General features: G+C 49.7%; 10 protein-coding genes across 10 annotated transcripts; 6 read left to right on the top strand and 4 right to left on the bottom strand.

The window, feature by feature from the left end:
- Window positions 1-1360: 1360 nt before the first annotated feature.
- Window positions 1361-2777, bottom strand: HIS5 (histidinol-phosphate transaminase; the record flags this gene model as incomplete). Its single annotated transcript, XM_043277182.1, has 3 exons — window positions 1361-2399; window positions 2476-2649; window positions 2707-2777. The coding sequence occupies 3 exons, from the start codon at window positions 2775-2777 to the stop codon at window positions 1361-1363; spliced, it is 1284 nt and encodes a 427-aa protein (XP_043135087.1).
- A 378-nt stretch (window positions 2778-3155) lies between these two features.
- Window positions 3156-4794, bottom strand: TAM41 (phosphatidate cytidylyltransferase; the record flags this gene model as incomplete). Its single annotated transcript, XM_043277181.1, has 2 exons — window positions 3156-4706; window positions 4780-4794. The coding sequence occupies 2 exons, from the start codon at window positions 4792-4794 to the stop codon at window positions 3156-3158; spliced, it is 1566 nt and encodes a 521-aa protein (XP_043135086.1).
- A 465-nt stretch (window positions 4795-5259) lies between these two features.
- On the top strand, window positions 5260-7963 carry ACHE_30550A (uncharacterized protein; the record flags this gene model as incomplete). Its single annotated transcript, XM_043277180.1, has 4 exons — window positions 5260-5397; window positions 5457-5753; window positions 5822-5931; window positions 5983-7963. The coding sequence occupies 4 exons, from the start codon at window positions 5260-5262 to the stop codon at window positions 7961-7963; spliced, it is 2526 nt and encodes an 841-aa protein (XP_043135085.1).
- A 271-nt stretch (window positions 7964-8234) lies between these two features.
- ACHE_30549S (U4/U6-U5 snRNP complex subunit SNU23) lies at window positions 8235-8882 on the bottom strand (the record flags this gene model as incomplete). The annotated part of the gene is made up of 1 exon (XM_043277179.1): window positions 8235-8882. One exon carries the CDS (start codon window positions 8880-8882, stop codon window positions 8235-8237), a length of 648 nt encoding a protein of 215 aa, XP_043135084.1.
- Window positions 8883-9882: 1000 nt separating this feature from the next.
- ACHE_30548A (blue light-inducible protein Bli-3) lies at window positions 9883-10636 on the top strand (the record flags this gene model as incomplete). Its single annotated transcript, XM_043277178.1, has 3 exons — window positions 9883-10083; window positions 10148-10556; window positions 10617-10636. 3 exons carry the CDS (start codon window positions 9883-9885, stop codon window positions 10634-10636), a joined length of 630 nt encoding a protein of 209 aa, XP_043135083.1.
- Window positions 10637-10934: 298 nt separating this feature from the next.
- SPT3 (transcriptional regulator SPT3) lies at window positions 10935-12080 on the bottom strand (the record flags this gene model as incomplete). Its single annotated transcript, XM_043277177.1, has 4 exons — window positions 10935-10940; window positions 11000-11836; window positions 11890-11979; window positions 12039-12080. 4 exons carry the CDS (start codon window positions 12078-12080, stop codon window positions 10935-10937), a joined length of 975 nt encoding a protein of 324 aa, XP_043135082.1.
- Window positions 12081-12365: 285 nt separating this feature from the next.
- Window positions 12366-13363, top strand: dph5 (diphthine synthase; the record flags this gene model as incomplete). The annotated part of the gene is made up of 3 exons (XM_043277176.1): window positions 12366-12500; window positions 12587-12711; window positions 12766-13363. 3 exons carry the CDS (start codon window positions 12366-12368, stop codon window positions 13361-13363), a joined length of 858 nt encoding a protein of 285 aa, XP_043135081.1.
- A 469-nt stretch (window positions 13364-13832) lies between these two features.
- On the top strand, window positions 13833-14534 carry ACHE_30545A (uncharacterized protein; the record flags this gene model as incomplete). The annotated part of the gene is made up of 2 exons (XM_043277174.1): window positions 13833-14414; window positions 14475-14534. 2 exons carry the CDS (start codon window positions 13833-13835, stop codon window positions 14532-14534), a joined length of 642 nt encoding a protein of 213 aa, XP_043135080.1.
- Window positions 14535-15025: 491 nt separating this feature from the next.
- On the top strand, window positions 15026-15745 carry APS2 (AP-2 complex subunit sigma; the record flags this gene model as incomplete). Its single annotated transcript, XM_043277173.1, has 5 exons — window positions 15026-15060; window positions 15128-15167; window positions 15252-15281; window positions 15345-15575; window positions 15644-15745. The coding sequence occupies 5 exons, from the start codon at window positions 15026-15028 to the stop codon at window positions 15743-15745; spliced, it is 438 nt and encodes a 145-aa protein (XP_043135079.1).
- A 2829-nt stretch (window positions 15746-18574) lies between these two features.
- Window positions 18575-19487, top strand: ACHE_30543A (sulfotransferase family protein; the record flags this gene model as incomplete). Its single annotated transcript, XM_043277172.1, has 2 exons — window positions 18575-18996; window positions 19052-19487. 2 exons carry the CDS (start codon window positions 18575-18577, stop codon window positions 19485-19487), a joined length of 858 nt encoding a protein of 285 aa, XP_043135078.1.
- Window positions 19488-19742: the final 255 nt, after the last annotated feature.

Genomic DNA, 19742 nt, shown 5'->3' with positions numbered 1-19742 from the left:
CCGCGTGTGAATGAAGAGGTGAGTTTATCAAGGACCAAATAAAGCAGTGTTGATATTGAACAGGGTCAATCACCAGTGAGACAAGAGGCAAGAGGTAAGACCTAGGCTATCTTAAACGCGCAAAAGTGCCTCCAGGATTTTGGACGCGTAAATGGACAGTAAATGGCCATCCGTGGTCATAAGCTCATCCACCGACCCCGGGTCGACAAAACGCATGTAGAACACGGACTAAGCACAGCTCAAATCTTGAGATTTTTCGACCAGAAATCCATTGGGGTCCTAGGTTTACGGTCAGGATCAATTATCTAAATAGAGAAATTTATTATCTCTTTTTCGTTAGAGTGTATGGCAGAATATAAGGCTCTACGCACCGTGAACTTTAGGGCCAGCGGGTAAGCAAATGCCACCCGAAACTCATGCTACCTGCATCCGTATTGAACCCGCACAGGTTGTGTCAAGTACTTAATTTTTCTTCGCCTTCTTTCTTTCCCCCGCAGCCGCGTCTTTGAGGCTAGCTCAACCACCTCCACCTCCACCATAATCACATATTGCTCTAAATACAACGTAATGATCTTCGCAACGACAAATTTATACATTGAAAATTTGCGTCTTTGTGATATCAGATTCTGCCGTGTCGCGCAGCTCGTCGCTCTCGTTTTGCTTAAGACCAAAATGATACTGGACCTAGAGGCCACAGGAAGCAGGAGTGTCCCGCGTAGCCCATCATTGCTGGCAACCCGGACCTCTCGGACCAGCAAAACCGCGCAATGGCAAAGTACAACCTGGAACTTCAAGCATACACGCTTTAAACCGTCGTGCACTTGCTTAACCTAACACGTCTGGTCTGTTCTTTACAATCCGCGGCAACATATCGCCCAGTGGCCGCCTATGTTCTCTCCGGGGAGTCTCGAGCAAGCGCGGCTTATTTTGGCTTATTCGTACCGTGCTTGGGTGGAAACAAGGGGGCCTTTGGAGCTGACCAGGGAGAGACTTGTCTCTGGAGAATGGGCGTTGACCCCGGATTCCATGAGACCCAGACTACTGACGGTTATCCAAATGAGGACAACAGCTTATGCCTATCGATTGCCTTGTATTTGGAAATTTAAAATTAGGCATGTTCAGATGGAGCATATCTGATTTAATAATTTGGGGGATGTATATGTATTTACGGGGTATTTGGGCTTCGACTTCAACTCTTCAGAGATATTCAAGAGAATTACACGCGAAAGAAGAATCGGAAAGTGACTAGAGAACAGGATCAGAAACCAGAACATCTGATTGTACTTACAAGAGATCAAAAAATGACGTCTATTTAAAATGCACTGCCCGTCAGTCTATAAGAAGTAATGAAGTCAAGAAACTAGTTGCCCTCCGCCTTGTTCACCTCCTCCCGCAACGACCCAATATCAGCCCCCTTGTACAGCCCCTCTAAAACCACTCGGAGCTCATACAAGAACTTGGTAACCTCCTTCTCAGTACCAACAGTAACCCGCAGAGCACCCTCACAGCCCAGCTCCTTACCCCGGAACCGCACCACAACTCCCCTCTTCTCCGCCATAGCCTCGTAGGTAGCCAGTGCAATTTTGTTACTAGCCTGTCCATCCGGCTTGTCCAGCAGCTCGACGAGGAGGAAGTTCGCGTCGTATCCACCTAAGAAGCGACCAACACCGGGAATCTTGGGGAGTTCTGCGAGCAGGCGATTGCGCTGTGTCACAATCTGTTCCCGGTAGTTGCGCATGACGGACATGTTGTTTGGGGATAGGGCTGCCTTGGCGATTGCGCTGGTGGGGCTGGAAATGTTGTAGGGGGCCTTAAGGCTGTTAAGAAGACGGGCAATTGGCGGGCTCGTGAATGCAACGCCGAGACGGATACCAGCCAGACCGAAGGCCTTGCTCAGGGTTTGCATGACGACCAGGTTGGGCCACTCGGCTACCCATTCAGCCAGACTCGAGCCTTCGGGGGCGAAGTCGATGTATGCTTCGTCCACTACGACAACACCATTCCACGTAGGGTGCTCAAGCACCTTCTGAACATCCTCCTTGCGGATCAAGTTCGCCGTAGGATTTCCGGGCGAGCAAATGTACACCATCTTAATCGACTCATCCGCCGCAAGTGTCTCGTTGATCTTCTCCGGCTGCAACTGGAAACCATTGGCGGCATCCAGAGGGACCTTGACGATGTCGACGTCGTTCACGTCGGCGCTGACGGCGTACATACCGTACGTTGGAGGACAGGTAAGGATCTTGTCGTTTCCAGGAACGCAGAAACATCGCAGCAGGGCATCAATGGCTTCGTCCGAACCGACTCCGACGAAGAGGTTATCGGCAGTGATGTTCTTCTGGGTGTGGACGTGGGTGTTGCGGACGTTGCAGAAAAGTTGTTTCAGTTCGACCTGGTGCCTATTCCATCATCGACAGTTCTTAGCATGAAGTCCATGTATATATAAGTCATGGTTGATCGCGCGACAGTACTCACGGGTCCGGGTATCGGTTTAACCCCAGGAAGTCGATGTCAGGCTTCGACGACCCAGTCGCATCCCCATTGACAGTCGACTGCTGCAGCGCACCCTCAGCATTCAGTGCCAGACCAGGACCGTAGGCATTCTCATTGGCGTCGAGCAGAACGTTCGTCCCATCATCTTTGTAGTCACTGACTCATTAGTTTTCCGTCGCGGAATGCCATAGATTGGATCAGAATTGGGCATACTCTCTTGCGCAGCGGTAAGGCTCCAGCTTCAAGATATTCTTGCGCGCACACTTAGATAAATCGAACGGCATTGTGACGGCTCTTAATTGCTCGTGCTTGTTGATGGGGAGGAAGAATGAATGCCGATGCTCGCGGGCAAAGATAGTGGGGTGGCGGGGATATCGTCGGGAACGGAAAAATGACTATCTTGACTCAGGTATTCAATCTATAAAAAAGATATAGTTCAAGTAGTGGTAATAGTAGTATATACATGCATTGATGAAGTAAAGCTTGTTTTGGAATAATACATATCCAAGAGAATCAACACTAGATACATATGTACCTCATCCCTCTGGAAACAACAAACGCCTTCTTATGCCTCATCTACAATCATCGTCATGGGAAGATTATATGCCCGTCATAACTCAAGTAAAAACGAAAAAGTGACCGTGAGATCTAGAAGAGAAGGTTTACTCCTGCTTTGGCTTTGGCTTTTGTGATTCCGCTTCAGAAGGACGCTCGTCTGGCTTTGATGCTGCGGAATGGCTGCCGGACCCCTTGTACTTCTTTTGCTTCTCCCGCATGTATCGCCAGGATTTGCCAAATCCCGCAGTAATTGGCCCCTTTGCACTCTGCACTGTACTGGGCCAGCGGATGGTCTTCATGATTGATGTCTCTACCTCGTGTTTGAGGCTCGAGTCATCTGCGATGCGCCGTTCAAACGGGCCACCTTGTCTCCGGCGAAAAGTTTCCGGTTCCTTGCTGCTGTTCTCCTCCTTCATCTTCTCGAATTCCGCCCGCGGGATCTGGTATCGTGCTTGGTACTGGAAGTACAGTTTTTCCCGGAATGCTGGGGGCAACCGGCTGACCATGTTACCGCGCTTCACTGGATCCATATCTTGAGAAATCCGCACATTGGTTTCAGGATCATCGATCCAGTCGCGTTGAGTGCATCGCGGGTCGTCGAAGACGACGTTGGGGAGGTTTTCAATCAGCGGAGCGTACAGCCGCCGGAAGTTAGCCATTTGCCCAGAGACAATGTTTCTCACCTTCTGGGGGTCCTCGGCTGGCAATGACATGCGGATGTCGCCCATGTAACTCAAACCGGCAATTGTATTGTAAAGTTCAAATTCGCTGAACTCCGAGGGCAGCAATAACAATGCTACTCGTAAAGCGGAGAGCAAGTTGATCTGATTCGCCAGGCGTACTTGCGGGTGATCCCGGAGGATCTTGACGGGCTTCTGCAGTCGTCCCGCGAGGTACATAGTGTCCCAGTTACTGAGATCTTTGCAGAGTGTGTCCAGGTTAACGACACCATACTTGATCAAAGTTCCATTGACAGTGATATAGGGGTTAAAATAGACCCCAGCACCAAATTTGTCTTGTACTTGGGACACGACGTAGGATCCCAGCGAACCTAATCCGGAGTAGTGATCACGATGCTGGTGCAAGTTCAGAGAGTGCCAATGCTGACTATACGAGACTCCGAATATAAAATCAATCATCTTCCCCTTGCCCTGCTGCATGTTCTTGATCGCTGCAGGGGCTGACGGGTGGCATCCGTCCGACCCAGGTGCGCTTCCCGATTGAGGGAAAACGCCTGAACCATACGCGAATGCATACCGAATTGGTGCCCGGAATTGCCAAAGGATTTGACGTAGCGCTTCCTTGAACTCTTGGTTGATAACCATATGTTGGTTTACCCCGAAATCTTTCGTTGGGAGCTCTGAAAAAGCAGAAATGTCCAAATTCGGGTTCGCATCCCAGTCGGGCTCGGACAATCGCGGCGAGGTAGAGAACGATGCGGAGAACAACGGCAGGCCAAGCTCTCGATCAACAGATTTTAAGGCCGAATAGCCGCCTCTATGCTGGATGGCATTGCGACCGGAAAGCAGGATCCCATTAGAGGGGGTCGTCGAGCGAAGCCCTGACGAGATAGACCGGCGGGAAACCGGGAAACGATAGCATCGCGAGGATGGCGGAAAACTCGAGCGCAAACGACCTGGATTCAAAAGGAGTGGCTTCAAACAATAGTATTAGCATTATGAACTCAACTGCCAGAGATATTACATTGAAGTAAGGGAGCGCACATACAGTGACTTCACGCATGATCGCGATTCGGCAGAAGGGAAAGGATGGGAAACACAGCGAGGGCTGTAGATGGACGGAATAAATCAGGGAGCATTGGAGAATCACAGTCTCACACCATAATTCCCAGGACAATAAGGTAAAAGCGAGCAAATAATTTTGGCGAATCGAGACAACAACGAAGATGGTCTCGATCAACAACCGCACTAACTGCCGTCACGGACTCTGACGTACGTTCTCGGCCTGAAAATCCCGTTACTAAGCAGTGCACCACACAGTGCAATTAAGCCAAAGTTACACGTGACTCCGCTCTCCACGGGCGCGTACCAGCGGAGAGATCAAAACAACGGAGTAAACAGAGCGCAACGCCGATAACAACCACGCCAGAGCCTTTTTGAGACCACAAAATCGACAACATTCAAACAGACATTGCGCCTTCTTTTTGCTGACGGGACGAATTGCTCCCGGAGAGCCCTTTTTCCAACAATGAGCCAGGAAATGGAGACGTTGGAGGCCCGTCTTGCCAGCTTCGAGGCGGTACTGCAGCCCGGGAGACGGCGGAATTCGAGTGCAAAATCCACGAAACCAATAACCTGGCCGCATATCAGGCCTTCGCCAGCTGAGGTATGTATTGTATTTTCCTTGTTTTTTCAGGCGCATTCACTGACGGTTGTTCTTTATAGCTGGCGCATGCAGGTTTCTACTATGAACCCTACGAGACGAACCCTGATAATACAAGATGCTTCCTATGCGAGAGTGCACTTGATGGGTGGGAGGAAGAGGACAATCCAATCACAGAACACCTGACATTATCGCAAAACTGTGGGTGGGCGATTATGAAGGATATCGAGCGGCATAGCTCAAACCCCGCCGAGATTGAAGACCCGACAAGCGAGAAGATTTCCGGAGCCAGGTCAGCAACATTTGGCTTATATTGGCCGCATGATGGAAAAAAGGGCTGGATATGTCAGTCGGAAAAGGTATGGCAGCTCTATTCTCATCCAATCTTGACCTGAAGCTATGGTTCTGATACGCATTGTTGCAATAGATGGTCGCCGGTGGTTGGTACTTCTGCGCCAACGAAGAGAGTAACGACCTGGCTAGCTGCGCCTATTGCAAATTGTCTCTCGATGGATGGGAACCAAAGGATGATCCTTAGTAAGTGCACATAGTTGCTCCTTCCCCATGAGTGCTTCTAACCCTTGTTAGTGAGGAACATTACCGAAGATCTTCAGATTGTTCCTTCTTTGTGTTTGCGCAGAATCCCAACAAAAAGACAAAGGCCTCCCGGTCGAAAAAGTCACGAACCTCCAAGGCGTCTCGTCTCTCGACACAGTCCACCGCCTCGGAAGCACCTACGGTGGATCTTGAGGACCAGGTTGATGAGATTCTTGTGTCAGAAACGTCCTCCAAGACAAAGAACACCAAAAAGTCATCTAGATCCAAGGCGAAAACCACAAAGTCAAAGGAGGCAGACACGGTGGATACGGATGACCAGATGGATGTTGATGGTACCGCATACGAAGACCCTGAACCTCCGAAGCCAAAGCGCGCGACCAGAGGCAAGAAACGCACGAGTGAAGAGGTTAGCCAGAGCTACGGGAACGAGGTCGACACAGAAACGACGGAACAGCCTGAGCCAGCTCCCAAAAGGCGAGCAACAAGAACACGCAACAGCACTATTCAACAGGATTATGGTGCTTCGAACGATGTGACTACAGCGGTTACAGAAGAGCGAAGCGAGGTTGCTCCCCAGGAAGAGGAGCCAAAGAAGGGCCGTCGGACCAAGAAAAACGCATCAACAAAAGGCCGCCAAGTCTCTGAAGTCTCAGCATCAAAAACACCTCCGACCTCACGCACACCTGACGATGCCGAGCTGGATGCGGCACTTGAAGCTGACCTTGAAGCGGATCCGCCAAGCCCCGAAGAGAAACGCGCAGAGACAACCACTAAGCAGACGTCGAAGAAATTGAAGTCCAGCAAGAAATCCAAGCCGAGTCCAGAAGCACAAAATCCCACAGATACGCCAGAACACGACGAGAGACAAAATATACCGGACGAAATCCCTGAGGAGGATCAGGTAGAGCCTGTCGAAACAGAGCCGCGGACCCAGGCAAAATCAAGCAAGAGCTCCGGCAAACGCAAAGCCAAGGGATCTAAATCGCAAGAGAAGGTCTCCAAATCTCGGGAATCACCCAGGATTGAGAGAGAGGATGCTGAAGCAACTGCTCCTAAACGCCATGGGCCTCTCGTGTCCGTGGAAATATCAACTAAGAAACCAGAACGATTGACCGAAGCGGAACCCCCAAGCGATGAGGAAGCACCGAAACCTAAGAAAGCGTCTGCAGGCAAGAGCACGAAACCAAAGAAACAAAGTGAATCGCCAGCGAAACCGCCTGAGCCTGAACCCGAACCCGAGCAAGAGGAAGAGGACGAAGGACACATCGAAGACGTTCAAGACCAAGAGCCTGCACAAGTCGGTTCGCCAGAACGGAGCGAAGCAACACCAGAACAGGAACCAGAGCATGAGAAACAACCTGAAGATCTATCTGCTCGCCGGTCATCACGCCGGTCATCAGGTATTCCGCCGAAAACGATTGAAAGGTACAGCGACATTCCGCAGGAGAAGCAATTTGCAAAAAGCTTGACAGACTCGCATACCTCGGATACCCCCGTTCAGCAAAAGAATACTAGACAATTCGAAAGACCGGCCAGCGGTTCCATATCGCCCTTTCCATCGACCCCTCGAGAATCAGCGTCTCTATCGCCACAGTCCTCTGACGCTGAAAACCAACCGCCATCCACTAAGCCTTCGGCGTCACGGAATTTTGCAACGTCCCCGTCCAAACAACCTTCTGAGCGAACTCCCTTGGCGGTTGGTACACCATCACCATCCAAGCGGAATGCAAATGCAGGCGGCTTGAAGACATCACGCCCTTGGACTCCGATTGACATCGAGGGTATTCTCTTTGCAAGGGATGGCGACAAGGAGAACGCCAGTCCGGGAGGTAAAGCAAGCGGAAGCTTGACTAGTCCGGAGAAGAAGATGACGGTGGAGGAGTGGATTCTCTGGAATGCAAAGAACGGAGAGGAGCGATTGAAACAGGAGTGCGAAAGGCTTGTCAGCCAATTCGAAAAGGAGGGAGGACGGGCCATGCGCGTTTTGGAGGGTATTGAATGCATTGATTAAACGGGTTGGGATATCATTTTGATTTTGGGTAATGGCATAACGAGGTGTTGGAGGCGTTTTTGAGAATCATATATGATTTGTTTCTATTCTTGGTGTTAATCAGTGGTACATATTTTGAATCAATCTTACCGATGGACTTCATATAAGCAGAAATTTCATTTCTCGTACCTTGATCCAAGCCCAGAACGCCGTTGAAAATATGCCAATATACAATCCGATCATACAGCAACCACTGTATGAAAGATGAACAATCCCAGACGCCCGTAATGATTTATGCGATGATTCCCAGTCGCCCTTCCCAGCTCTCTTCTTGCTTGATACCATTCTCACCACCCTTCCGACGCTTCTCGTTTCGCTTGCGCCTCTTCTCCTCTCGCTCTTTAGCATCCTGTTCTTCCCTCTCCTTCAACCTTTCACCCAGATCCAACTGCCACACACGCCTGTCCTCCTCAGCCTTAACCCTCCTCTGATGTGCCAACATCCTCAACCTCAACCTCACATCCTCCACACCCGCCTGCACAACCTCCCCACTCTGTCCCGTCGCAATCAAATGCTGCTTACTATTCAAATGCTCCACGAGCTGCAAATTATCCTTGAATGTGAGATCACAGTCCGAGCAGTAAAACCCCGCCCCGCGACCCCGTTTGCCCACCGCAGAACCACTGGGCACAATCGTGGTCTTGCCAACCATCGACGCGACATCGAGACGGTTCTTGCGCGAGGTTGTGGCTTCGAGGGTGGAATAGTCGACTGGAGCATGCCATTTTTTGCCGAGGAGTTTGGCTTCGTAGCGCGCTTTGCCTTCTTCTTTGCGGCGGGTTTCGTCGTCGGCGGCTTTTTTGGCGTATTCTTCGCGATCCCAGGTTTTGCGGAAGGCGGTGTCGCTGGAGGGGGCGGCGGTGGGTTGTTTGCCGGTCATTGTCACGGTTTTTTATTATAAGGAAGTAGGTCAATAGATTAGGGATTGAAAGTGTTCATAAACTGTGGACGAATAGATGGTTTGTCGTGGTGATCGTTCGTAGATGACCCGAAACTTTTGGCCGATAGTAAAGGCGGAGTGGCGCATCCACCGCTATCGCCGTCTCCATCACTATCAACGACCACACCAAGAACACGACTGCAGTACAGAGTACTTGAACGAGGATTTACGAATCCCGTTACTGATTTTATTTGAGAAGGGATTCTCGATGGGCTTCGAAGACGACACGCTGGAGTCTTCCACTGAGCACGGAGTACATGGTTTGTTATACAGTGTCCGGCAGTGGATCGACATATACCTGATTCCTCGTCTCCCACCTTTCACAGGAAACTCGAGAATAGTCCCGGATCCTCCCTATGACTACCTAAAGGCAATTTCCAGGACAATAATTTGATTATTACTTAAAGCTATAGGCATGTTGCTAGGTATAATGCAAAGAGAGCGTGCAGAAGACCGCTAGGGCTCGGATATCTCAACTATGCTGCCAGGTATGGGCTCGATCCCTAAGTCTTGTTTCCGGCCGTATTATCCCATAGCATTAGATCGTCCCTCTTATATCCTTACCCCTGATTTCGTACTAGCTTATATCATAGATTGGATAGGTATGGGTACTGTGTAGAGATGAACTACCAACCACATAACAGGACTATCATACTCGATTGACACAACAGCAATGATCATAGCATCGACAATTCCGATCTCATCACCCGTCAGTCAATAACCGAGAAAAATCTCAATTGCCATTTCTCGATGCGTTCATATCCCCAACTTGGAACTGGTTGGGGACTGTCACCTTTGACGTCACCGCTACGCCAGACAGGGAAATGTACCCCAGATATATATTGCTCTATAGTCCGTAGTTATCATCTACCACCCCACAGGAGCCACCGAATACTCCGATTCCAACTATAGTCTTGATCAGTGATACATACAGTCGAAAATGACCGACTCCATCAGCACTACCAACAGAAACGCAGCCGTCGACCCCTACAAGGCTCACAACTACGAAGACCTTCCTCTTGACCAAAAAATCAATGACCTGGTCAGCTTCGTCCAAGGAATCAAATATGGGATGTTAACGACCAAGCTGTCCAATGATTCCGACCTTCTTGCCTCACGGTGTATGGCTTTAGCCGGACAGGTATGCATACAACCAGAACCAATACAACGAGGTGCATGGAATCTAACAGGGACCGAACTTATAGGAAAATGGTGGCATCGACCTCCTCTTCCATACAAACCTCTTCTCCGGCAAAACTATGGATCTCACCGTCCACCCCACCGAAACCAACATGTCCTTCCTCGACCCCGTCAGCGGTGCCTGGGCATCCATCTCCGGCACGGCCCATATCATCGGTGACCCCAAGGTCGTTGAGAAATACTACTCGCCCGTGCTGAAGACCTGGCTAGGTGACATGGGTGACGGCGTGCATGATGGAGGCCCTGCTGATCCGCGGATCGGTGTTATCAAGCTCGAGGCGAAGTTGGCGACGTACACCCTGGCACGAAAGGGGATTGTTGGTAGAGCGGTTGATGAGGTTAGGGGTGTCGTTAAGGGTGATGTGCCTGCGATTAACAAGATTCGGGAGGTGAGCCAGTCGGAATTGGCTGAATGTAAGTGTCCTTCATCTTTCCATTTTTGTCGAGTTGCTGTGCTGACTTGAATCGTTCCAGGGCGCCGGACGCACAAATAAACTAATCGTATCGAGTCATGATCTCACGAGCCCATGCTTTTTCCACCTGTTCTATCGTGTAATGGTACCTGGTTTTCTTAATCAAAGTCAATCCAACAAGCAGTGCACAGAGTAGTTATTGCATTATAACGCAGTCAAGTCATATATAAATACAAGACAAAGTTGGGAAGACCAAACCCTGATTATAAATCGATCTAAATGCATCCGTCTGCCCTGGGTATCTAATAAGGACCAATCCGAACTCCTTAAGAAGCAGTATAACCAATCATCCAAAAAGTAATATAGTATAGAACACCAATCAAATCTGTTAATGGACGTCAGTAAAGCTAAAATATACCATCGGTAACCGGGTAATTAACTCACCAATCTTAAAGGAAACCGCGATGGGATGCGCCCATTATGAAGAAGCATGGCGACCTGTCTGTTAGGGGTTGCCTGAAGCTTGCGATACGCCTCGCGGATATGTCTTGGCTCCACGGGAGTCCGGCCCTCTTCTGGAGGATCGAACAGACCAGTCTCCCGCTTGCGCTTCTTCGGGTTCTCGCCCCCATTAACTGCTGGCCCGCGTCTGTTCTTTTCGTGGTCTTCCCGCTCCTTGACCTTCAGCGCTTCTTCAGTTAAAGTCTGGACGATCTCGAAGGTAAGGAAACCAAGAATGTCCACGATATCGTCATTTGGCTTTGACTCGGTCACAATGCCAAATCCAGCCCATTCACGAAAACGCTTGCTCTTGCGGTAGGTAAATGATGCTTGCCGGCATTCAGACCAGAACACGTATTCCTCTTTCGTCATATGCTTCGTTCTTTCATCTGCAGCCGCGAGACGCTGAAGCGTCGCATAGTTTTGCTCCTCCTCTTCCTCATCCTCTTCATCATCCCTTTCCGGAACCTGCACCGAGTAGAAACTGTTCACATCCCAAACAAGGCCAACTTTAGCCCTCTTGTTCTTGGGTTTAGATGCCATATCTTGCGGCCCAGCGACAGCACCAGCTGCAAGAGGGTCATCGGCACCTGCAAAGTCGGCTGCATCGGCACCGCCCTTGTCGTCTGAATCTTTGACGTTCTTTCGTACATCTTTCCAAGAAAGGAATGTCCTTAGTCGTGAGACTTTTGCTTTGTCATGGCGGATTAAGAAGATCAGATCGTCCGTGGAGATTGAACGGACTCCACGACGGGTGGCTAAGGCCGTGCTTCGTATAAGCTGCGACTGATTAGCATGTGTCGCATATGCGGCGCAGAGGGAGGGTTGCTCACAATTTCAATAACTTGTTGGCGTACGATTTCTTCGATTAAAGTTGTTGTTTCAACCGACGGTTCTGCAGTCTCTCCAGAGACGAACATCATCTAGAGATCATAGTTAGAGCCAACACATGTTCCGATGCGTAGATATAAGACTAACTTACCTGCTGGATCTCCTGCCGATACTTGGGAGTTCGATCCGACATTCCGACAGCTTCGTATTATAAAAAGCTCCAGTGCCACACTATGCGTACCAAAATGGTCCAATGCTAGTTAAAAAAGCAATAAATTATAATTGATATTTTGCAACAGCGATGAAGTATGGAGATGATGCCTTCGAAGGAGAGGCCGACGCGATAACAGACTCGGGGGCTTGGTTTCTCCGCAACCCGGCCCTCCGCCGCATTTGGTGGGGCGAAGAAGAGGAAACTTTCTGATTGCGACAACTACATTGCCCAATATACCAGACAGATTATCGAAAAGAGACCAAAATGCTGTACCTCGTTGGACTCGGTCTCGCCGATGAGACTGACATCACAGTCAAGGGATTGGAGGCCGTCAAGAAGGCCGAGAGAGTCTACCTCGAAGCCTACACCAGCATTTTGCTTGTGGAGAAGGAAAAGCTAGTATGTGTTGATTCTCTTTTGCTTATTGTCGCATGAAAGATTCCGTGGAAAATATCATGGGCTAATATTTGTTGGTCCATCAGTAGGAAGCTTTCTATGGGCGCCCTGTTATTGTAGCAGACAGAGAATTAGTCGAGAGCGGCAGCGATGAGATCCTCGCAGACGCTGACAAGACCGACGTCGCATTCCTGGTTGTCGGCGATCCGTTCGGGTATACACCAATTCTCTCATGAACATTGGCAAGCGAGATCTGACAGGTCGTCAGAGCGACTACGCACACAGATCTGGTCCTCCGGGCCCGCGAACTCGGCATCGAAAGCAAGGTCATCCCCAACGCCTCGATCATGTCTGGCATCGGTTGCACCGGTCTGCAGCTCTACAACTTCGGCCAGACAGTGAGCATGGTGTTCTTCACCGAGAACTGGAAGCCCTCGTCCTACTACGACAGAGTGAAGGAGAACGTCGACTTGGGTCTTCATACGCTGGTGCTCTTGGATATCAAGGTCAAGGAACCATCGCTGGAGAACCTCGCCAGAGGACGGATGATCTACGAACCCCCGAGGTACATGACGGTCGCACAATGCGCCAGCCAGATGCTGGAGACCGAGGAGGAGCGGAAGGGAGGTGCGTTTGGACCGGACAGTCTGGCCGTTGGCGCTGCGCGGGTTGGCGCTGCGGACCAGAGATTGGTGGCAGGTACTCTAAAGGAGCTCGCGGAGGTGGACATGGGCCGGCCGCTTCACAGTTTGGTCTTGTTGGGACGGAAGACGCACGATCTCGAGAGGGATTACATTCGTGAGTTTGCCGTTGACAAGGCGACTTTCGACGCGTGCTGGCAAAAGGCGTATGGCGCCAGCTCGTGATGGTGAATGATGAAGTCTCGGGTTGAATTATTTAGCAAAAGTTATGAAATCTGTAGAATGCTAGTCGCATAGCAGAATGATCGTTTCCGTATATGGAATGCCCAGGGCGCTCAACAATTCCTTTGTTAACGACAACGGTACCATGTCGCGTTTCAGAATGCGATCTATCAAAAATTTGTAGCCGTCCATCGGAATCCAGAACGAAACACGTGACTACAACAAATGGCCGTCAATGTTGCACACATACAACGCTTCAATTGACGAAGCCTTGTCAGTGACACGGCAGGTAATGTGCACCGTGGACAATACCAAGGATAATATGAACCTGCGCGTCGATCCACCTGGACACCTACACCCTCGCTTCTTCCGCTGAATTCCAATCTAAGCCGAGCCGAGCAGCACAGCGCAGCCACCTCCCCTCGTTTCTTTCGACATTTCCTTCCCCCGACTGCGCGCGCAAATCGTAACCATGCCGGTATACCTCCTTTACGGCTTCCGTTGGCCGCGCGCCGGCTTCACAGGTATTCGGGTCTACATCGTCCTCAACAACCTGGAGAACGCGACGGCCGAATACCTGCAGCAACCGGAAACCACACGCCTGCTCCTCGAATCATTCAAGAAGAACGAATCCAATATCGTGGCGAGACTACCGGACTTGAGATTCATCGAACAGTACGACCCCGAAGACATCACGAGCGAGACCGCGGTTAGCCAGCCGTACGCCTATGTTGCGGCGAGAGTGATTGAGATGCCAGACCCCAATACACCCGGGAACAACATTTGCTGGGATATGGAGGAGCTCAACAAGGATTCTGGGTTATCGGAGGAGGCATCTAACGCAATAACGGAGTTTCGAGATAAATATGCCGCGGGGGAGAAGCTTGGGTGGTATGTCGTTTATAATGGGGATCCGGAGAGATATTTTCCTGAGACGGATGAAGAGACCGTTGAAGATGATGACGAAGACATGATGGACGAGGAGTATACAAGTAATGATATTGGCTCCAATAATAACTTCGGGGAACCGGAAAGGCCTAAGACTTTTTCGGGGGTATGTTTATTTCTTTTTCTTTGTCCCAATGGCCATAGTTTCGACTGACCTATTTTCTAGTCACGATTCTCGGAGAAAATCACGAGGCTGTTTAAAAAAAATAGCAATTCTACTCCATGAGAAGTGAAAAAGTGATGCTGATACGGATCCATGATGATACAAAGTTCCTTTGTCTTACCCCTGTTACTACATCTTTTTGTTTTCTAGTCCCCCAATCTAATATCAAAGCCTAAAGTATCTTATCCGAAAGAAGCAAGCATCCAACGTTTCTATCATGGCATATGAATACAAACTTTCTGTTTCAACTATGTATGCTAAAATCAGACAGCTCTCCATAATAAACAAAGCAACATTTTCTTCTTTCTTCAAAACCCTAACAAAATCCCTGTAGATATTCAACGCCCGCAGCAACACTGAAAAAGATCACCAAAAACAATGGCATGAAAGAAGGCGGTAAAACCCAGCAATATCGAGTCTCGGCCATGAGCTCCACGGGATATCGCGGAGAACACTCCGATAGCATCAAATTCCTGGCTGCGCAACCCGCGAGAATCGTTCCACGCTTTTTTATTTTCTAGCAGCTTAATTCGGAGTATTGCATTGTGGACGGGATGGTTCTCTCTTTCATCTTAGTGCAGAATCGCCAGTAAGTGTGATGCCCCTGAGGCCTGATTTGATTGTTGTACTTGAGCGCTTATGCGATGAACTGTTAGGGGCAAGACGCGCCTGGCGAAATGGTATGCGCCGTACAGTGTGAGTCTACGCAAGATGAGGCTGAGGGGATAACCGTCGAATATATTGCGATGGGAGTGTTGGCTAATGGATTTACGTGGGTAGGATGAGGAGAAAGTGAAGCTTAAGGGCGAAGTTGGTGCATACTGCTCTTTTTTTATGTTGCCAGGAGCGATATTGACATGTCTTGTTTCTTAGGTCCACCGTCTTGTCGCGCCGAGAGATCAGAAATACCAGTCGAATTTCGTCGAGTTCAAACGGAGTACCAAAGTGGTGTACCGACGATATGCCGGGTTGTTCTTCTGTGTGTGTGTCGATGCCAACGACAACGAGTTAGCGTATCTCGAGGCGATACATTTCTTCGTGGAGGTTCTGGACCAGTTCTTTGGGAACGTGTGTGAGCTGGATCTTGTCTTCAACTTCTATAAGGTGCGTTTTCCGGTAGTGCCGTTGGGCTCGTCAAGGGACATGGCTGACGTGCCTTCGTTCTCGTACAGGTTTATGCGATTCTGGACGAGGTCTTCCTTGCGGGTGAAATCGAAGAGACCAGCAAACAAGTCGTCCTGACAAGGCTGGAACATCTGGATAAATTGGAGTAAGCGGCATACCGGTACAAACATGCCGACTGGTGCTATATACGGCGTATAATTGGGAGGGTTTTCTGGCATCCGCATACGGTTACCACCGGACTGGAGTTTGGAGTCTTTGATGCTTTATGTCAGGTCTGTACAGTGTCTGAAGGGGCCACTGAGGCTCATTGCCGTCAATTGACCAGAGGATGGCAGTATCTAATTGTATTTTAATGATACCTTATTGTATAATTTTCATCATCTGAATATGTACAAGCAATTGCTGCTTCTGCTGTACTGTTTACTCGACATAGAAGTACATAGTTAACTTAGAAAGGGCAGGTTAGTCATCCTCAGCACAGTCCATACATAGCACAGCCCAACAGCCGAGTTTACCTGCCGGCAGCAGGCAACCAGGGTCCAACGCGCGTTTTAAACTCAGATAACCCTAAGAACCTTTATTTTGACAGCGGGAAGAGCAATGGTGCCTTGCACAATAGTTTGGAAGGGGTTATCTATGAGGTGATCAAGGATAGCAATTGCGAGTGGATGTCGTGACCGGGCTTGGCGGGGGACATTTAAGGCTGAGAGCGTCCACTCTTTGAAAGCCTTCTTTTCATTGCTTTTACTGCTTTCTGTTGTTCTTTTTTAAAGAAACACAATTGTTTGTCGACTAATCTCAAGAACTAGACGTGCTAACCGTGGCGAGTACTTTGGGCATGCGACTTTGTTACAGACCTACTTCCTACCAAACCGCCACTGGACCCCAATCAAAAATCAACTTGGATCTACAGAGCGCAAAGCCCGACAAAAGTTGAGGGCCCTAAAGCGGTATACTGCTCGTCCTCACATTGACGAGGTCCATCTGAACTTACTTTCCATACCAGACCACCAGTATCACAGATATATTGTTACCAATACCGCTCACTGCTCCATTACGATGACTTGTATCGTCTTGAGAAGTCCCTTTCCCACCGCGGCATGACTAGAGCACAACTGAAAAATTGGAACGCCTCATCTAAACGGGATGGTTGGAGAAGATCGTCATGAAGATTGCGAGAATTCTTACCACATCCCATCTTTCGGACGGAATACACATACTACAGGATGGAGTACACGGACCCGCGCATAATAAACTGGTTACCTTGGCATTTCCCATGACAGCGTCCTTAACCAGCGGATACAGACGGGCGGACGGCAGAGAGGAGAAGCCAATGCCTTCCTGAAAAGGAAAGAAACAGTTGAGATCCTTGAGGTTGACTGAAGCGTGGTGGGACTGGACGGGAGCCATGGGAACTCGGACGCTGTTACCGCCTGTCGCTGGGTAACATGGACAGACCGCACTGGCCTTCTTGACATCGTCATCGCTGGACTGATTATCTATCACAAGGACTCAGAGTGGTAGCTGGTGAATTGATTGATTGACAAAGTTGCTCCCGTTGGAGGAATTTTGACACGAATCCAGTTGCCGTTTCTCCCCCTCTGCTTTTCATGGTAGGCCAATCTGAAATGAAGCTCAGAAATGACTCGGGAGACTCTATTTTCCAAGTCGAGCCCAACCATCGATTTCCGGATGGGTCCCCTCCGTACCAGTTTTACGGTACCAAGCCGAGGAAATACTCGGTACTCTGGGTCAAGCAGATGTCCAGAACGATTAAAACAGAAACAGAACGCGAATATGATTTATGATTGATGATGATTGATACTTACAACTTTATCACCAACTTCAACCTGCAAAATGCGTACGATCGTGCGCCTTAAAACCGAGAACACACAACAAATGCAGCTCCGATACATCCGCCACCGCAGCGCATTGTTCCAGAATGCCCCTAAACTTTTCTTCATACAGACTATCGACCGGGAATAGGTGGAAGTTAACCTCCCGTTCCACACTTTACCGGATTGAGAGTGTACGCGTCGACTTTTGCATCCCCGCATCCAATCACGGGGAGGGATGATCAATTCGTGGAGTCGAGCCTGATTGAGAGCGTCCGTGTTATACGCGGCGGTCTTGGCATTTCCTCCCCTGCCCGGTAGGGCGGCGGACTACTCTGAATATGTACTTGGCGTATTTAAAATACGGTACAGGTACATACTCTGTAATCGATTGAATGCCTCAGTCGGTGCATTGTGGGGTTTCATCTGATTGTTCCGACCAATCAGTTTACAACTCGGGTTTAAAAAAGAACACTGTTCCTGATCGGGAAACTTGCCATCTTCTGTGCCCCCCTGACAATCAGCAGTTATCCGTGGGTGCGTCAGCTCGTGACGTTGTGGTTTGTTTATCTGTGTCTGTGTGTGTTTTGGCTACATTTACACATTACGCAGAGTAGACTTGCAGCATAGTACTTGTACTAGGCCACTTGTACTGTACCTACAAGCGTTGTTCTCTTCTATGAGTCCTCAGGCAGAACGTGGGAGCCAAGACCAGGAGCCGAGCAAAGGGCGGGTAAGAAAATGACACTCGCCACCATCAACCACTGGCAACCAATACGTACGTAACGTTACAGTTTAGCGTGGGTCTAGAGGGGGAAGAAAAATTACAGCATTACACTTCGAAGCGTTCTGGTTCTTTTCTGGGAGACCCGCTGCCCCGACTTATCTAAAAACGGGGTTTACTGTATCTTTTTTTTTTGATTTGCTCTCTCGTTCTATTCTCAGGGTGACGGACTTTAAAACTCCTGAAGTCTTTCTCTTTCGTTTTCATTCTCATTTTCATCTCCCCCTTTCTATCTCTTCCTTACTAGTCCACTAGATCGCTGCTTTGCGCGACACACCTTCGTTATCAATACTTTCTACACAACCTCATAGATCCTACACTTAATACCTTAATCTGATCACGATCTGAACGCCGTCACCATGTCTTTGACCTACTCGGACAATCTCGCCCCACAACCCATTACCGATGTCTTCACCAGCGACACATGCATCGACCGAAGAAAGTGTCACCGGACGGTGCCCATGAAGGTGCTGGCCCTCGGTGTGGGACGCACTGGAACGGCTTCGCTGCGCATTGCCCTTGAGCGCCTGGGGTATCTCAAGTGTTACCATATGATGTCCGCGAGCATGGAGAACCCCCCGGACTGCTTGATGTGGCATGATGCTCTGCTTGCCAAGTACGATGGTGTTGGTGAATTTGGTCGCAAGGAATGGGACCAGCTTTTGGGTGACTGCCAGGCTGTCTGTGACTGGCCTGCTTGTGCCTTTGCTAAGGAGCTTATCGAGGCGTACCCCAACGCCAAGGTTATCCTGACTACCCGTGATGTGGACTCGTGGCATGCGTATGTTTACCATTCACCATTCTAGTTAAAATGATGTGACGCTAATTGATTGCAGTTCTGTCATGAAGACCGTCTGGTGGCGTGTCTCCGACTGGGAACACAGCTTCGTTTCCAACTTCAGCTGGGCTGCTGGCATGTACTACCCCATGCTGAGCAAGTTCTTCCAGACCTTCTTCCGCGGCGACTTCCCCAATAAGGGCAAGCAGGTCTACGAGGACCACGTCGCCGAGATCCGCAGCATGGTGCCTCCCGAGCGCCTGCTTGAATACCAGATCGGCGACGGCTGGGCCCCGCTGTGCGAGTTCCTCGGGGAGGATATCCCCGACACCCAGTTCCCTCGTGGCAATGACATGGCCGACTTCTTCAAGCGCTGCCGCGGCCGTAACAGGCGCCAGATGCTCAACGCTGCTCTGCAGGCGTTCACCATGGGTGGTACCATCTTGGCCACTGGGTTGGCTGCCACTATGGCCTTCAAGCGCTTTGCCCGGTGAGAGGTTGGCGGGGTATTGCCCTCATTGCCACTCATTGGTAGTATGCGCGGGCGTTGCTATTAGTGTGGTGGCTGTTCTTGCTATATTTCTTGGATATCTTGCCACGTTTCTTTTTTTGGGACTATATATACGTATAATTTGGGCAATGGCCAATTGGGACCATTCATTTTTGTTTATTTTTTTTCTTGTACAGAGAACCATTTGCTTGGGATCAGTTTGGATATATAATTACTGTTGCCTGGGCGCTCATGGAGT

This window comes from Aspergillus chevalieri, chromosome 3, assembly GCF_016861735.1.
Source record: "Aspergillus chevalieri M1 DNA, chromosome 3, nearly complete sequence".
Classification (NCBI taxonomy): Eukaryota; Fungi; Ascomycota; class Eurotiomycetes; order Eurotiales; family Aspergillaceae; genus Aspergillus; species Aspergillus chevalieri.
This window is presented reverse-complemented; position numbering and strand designations above follow the sequence as displayed.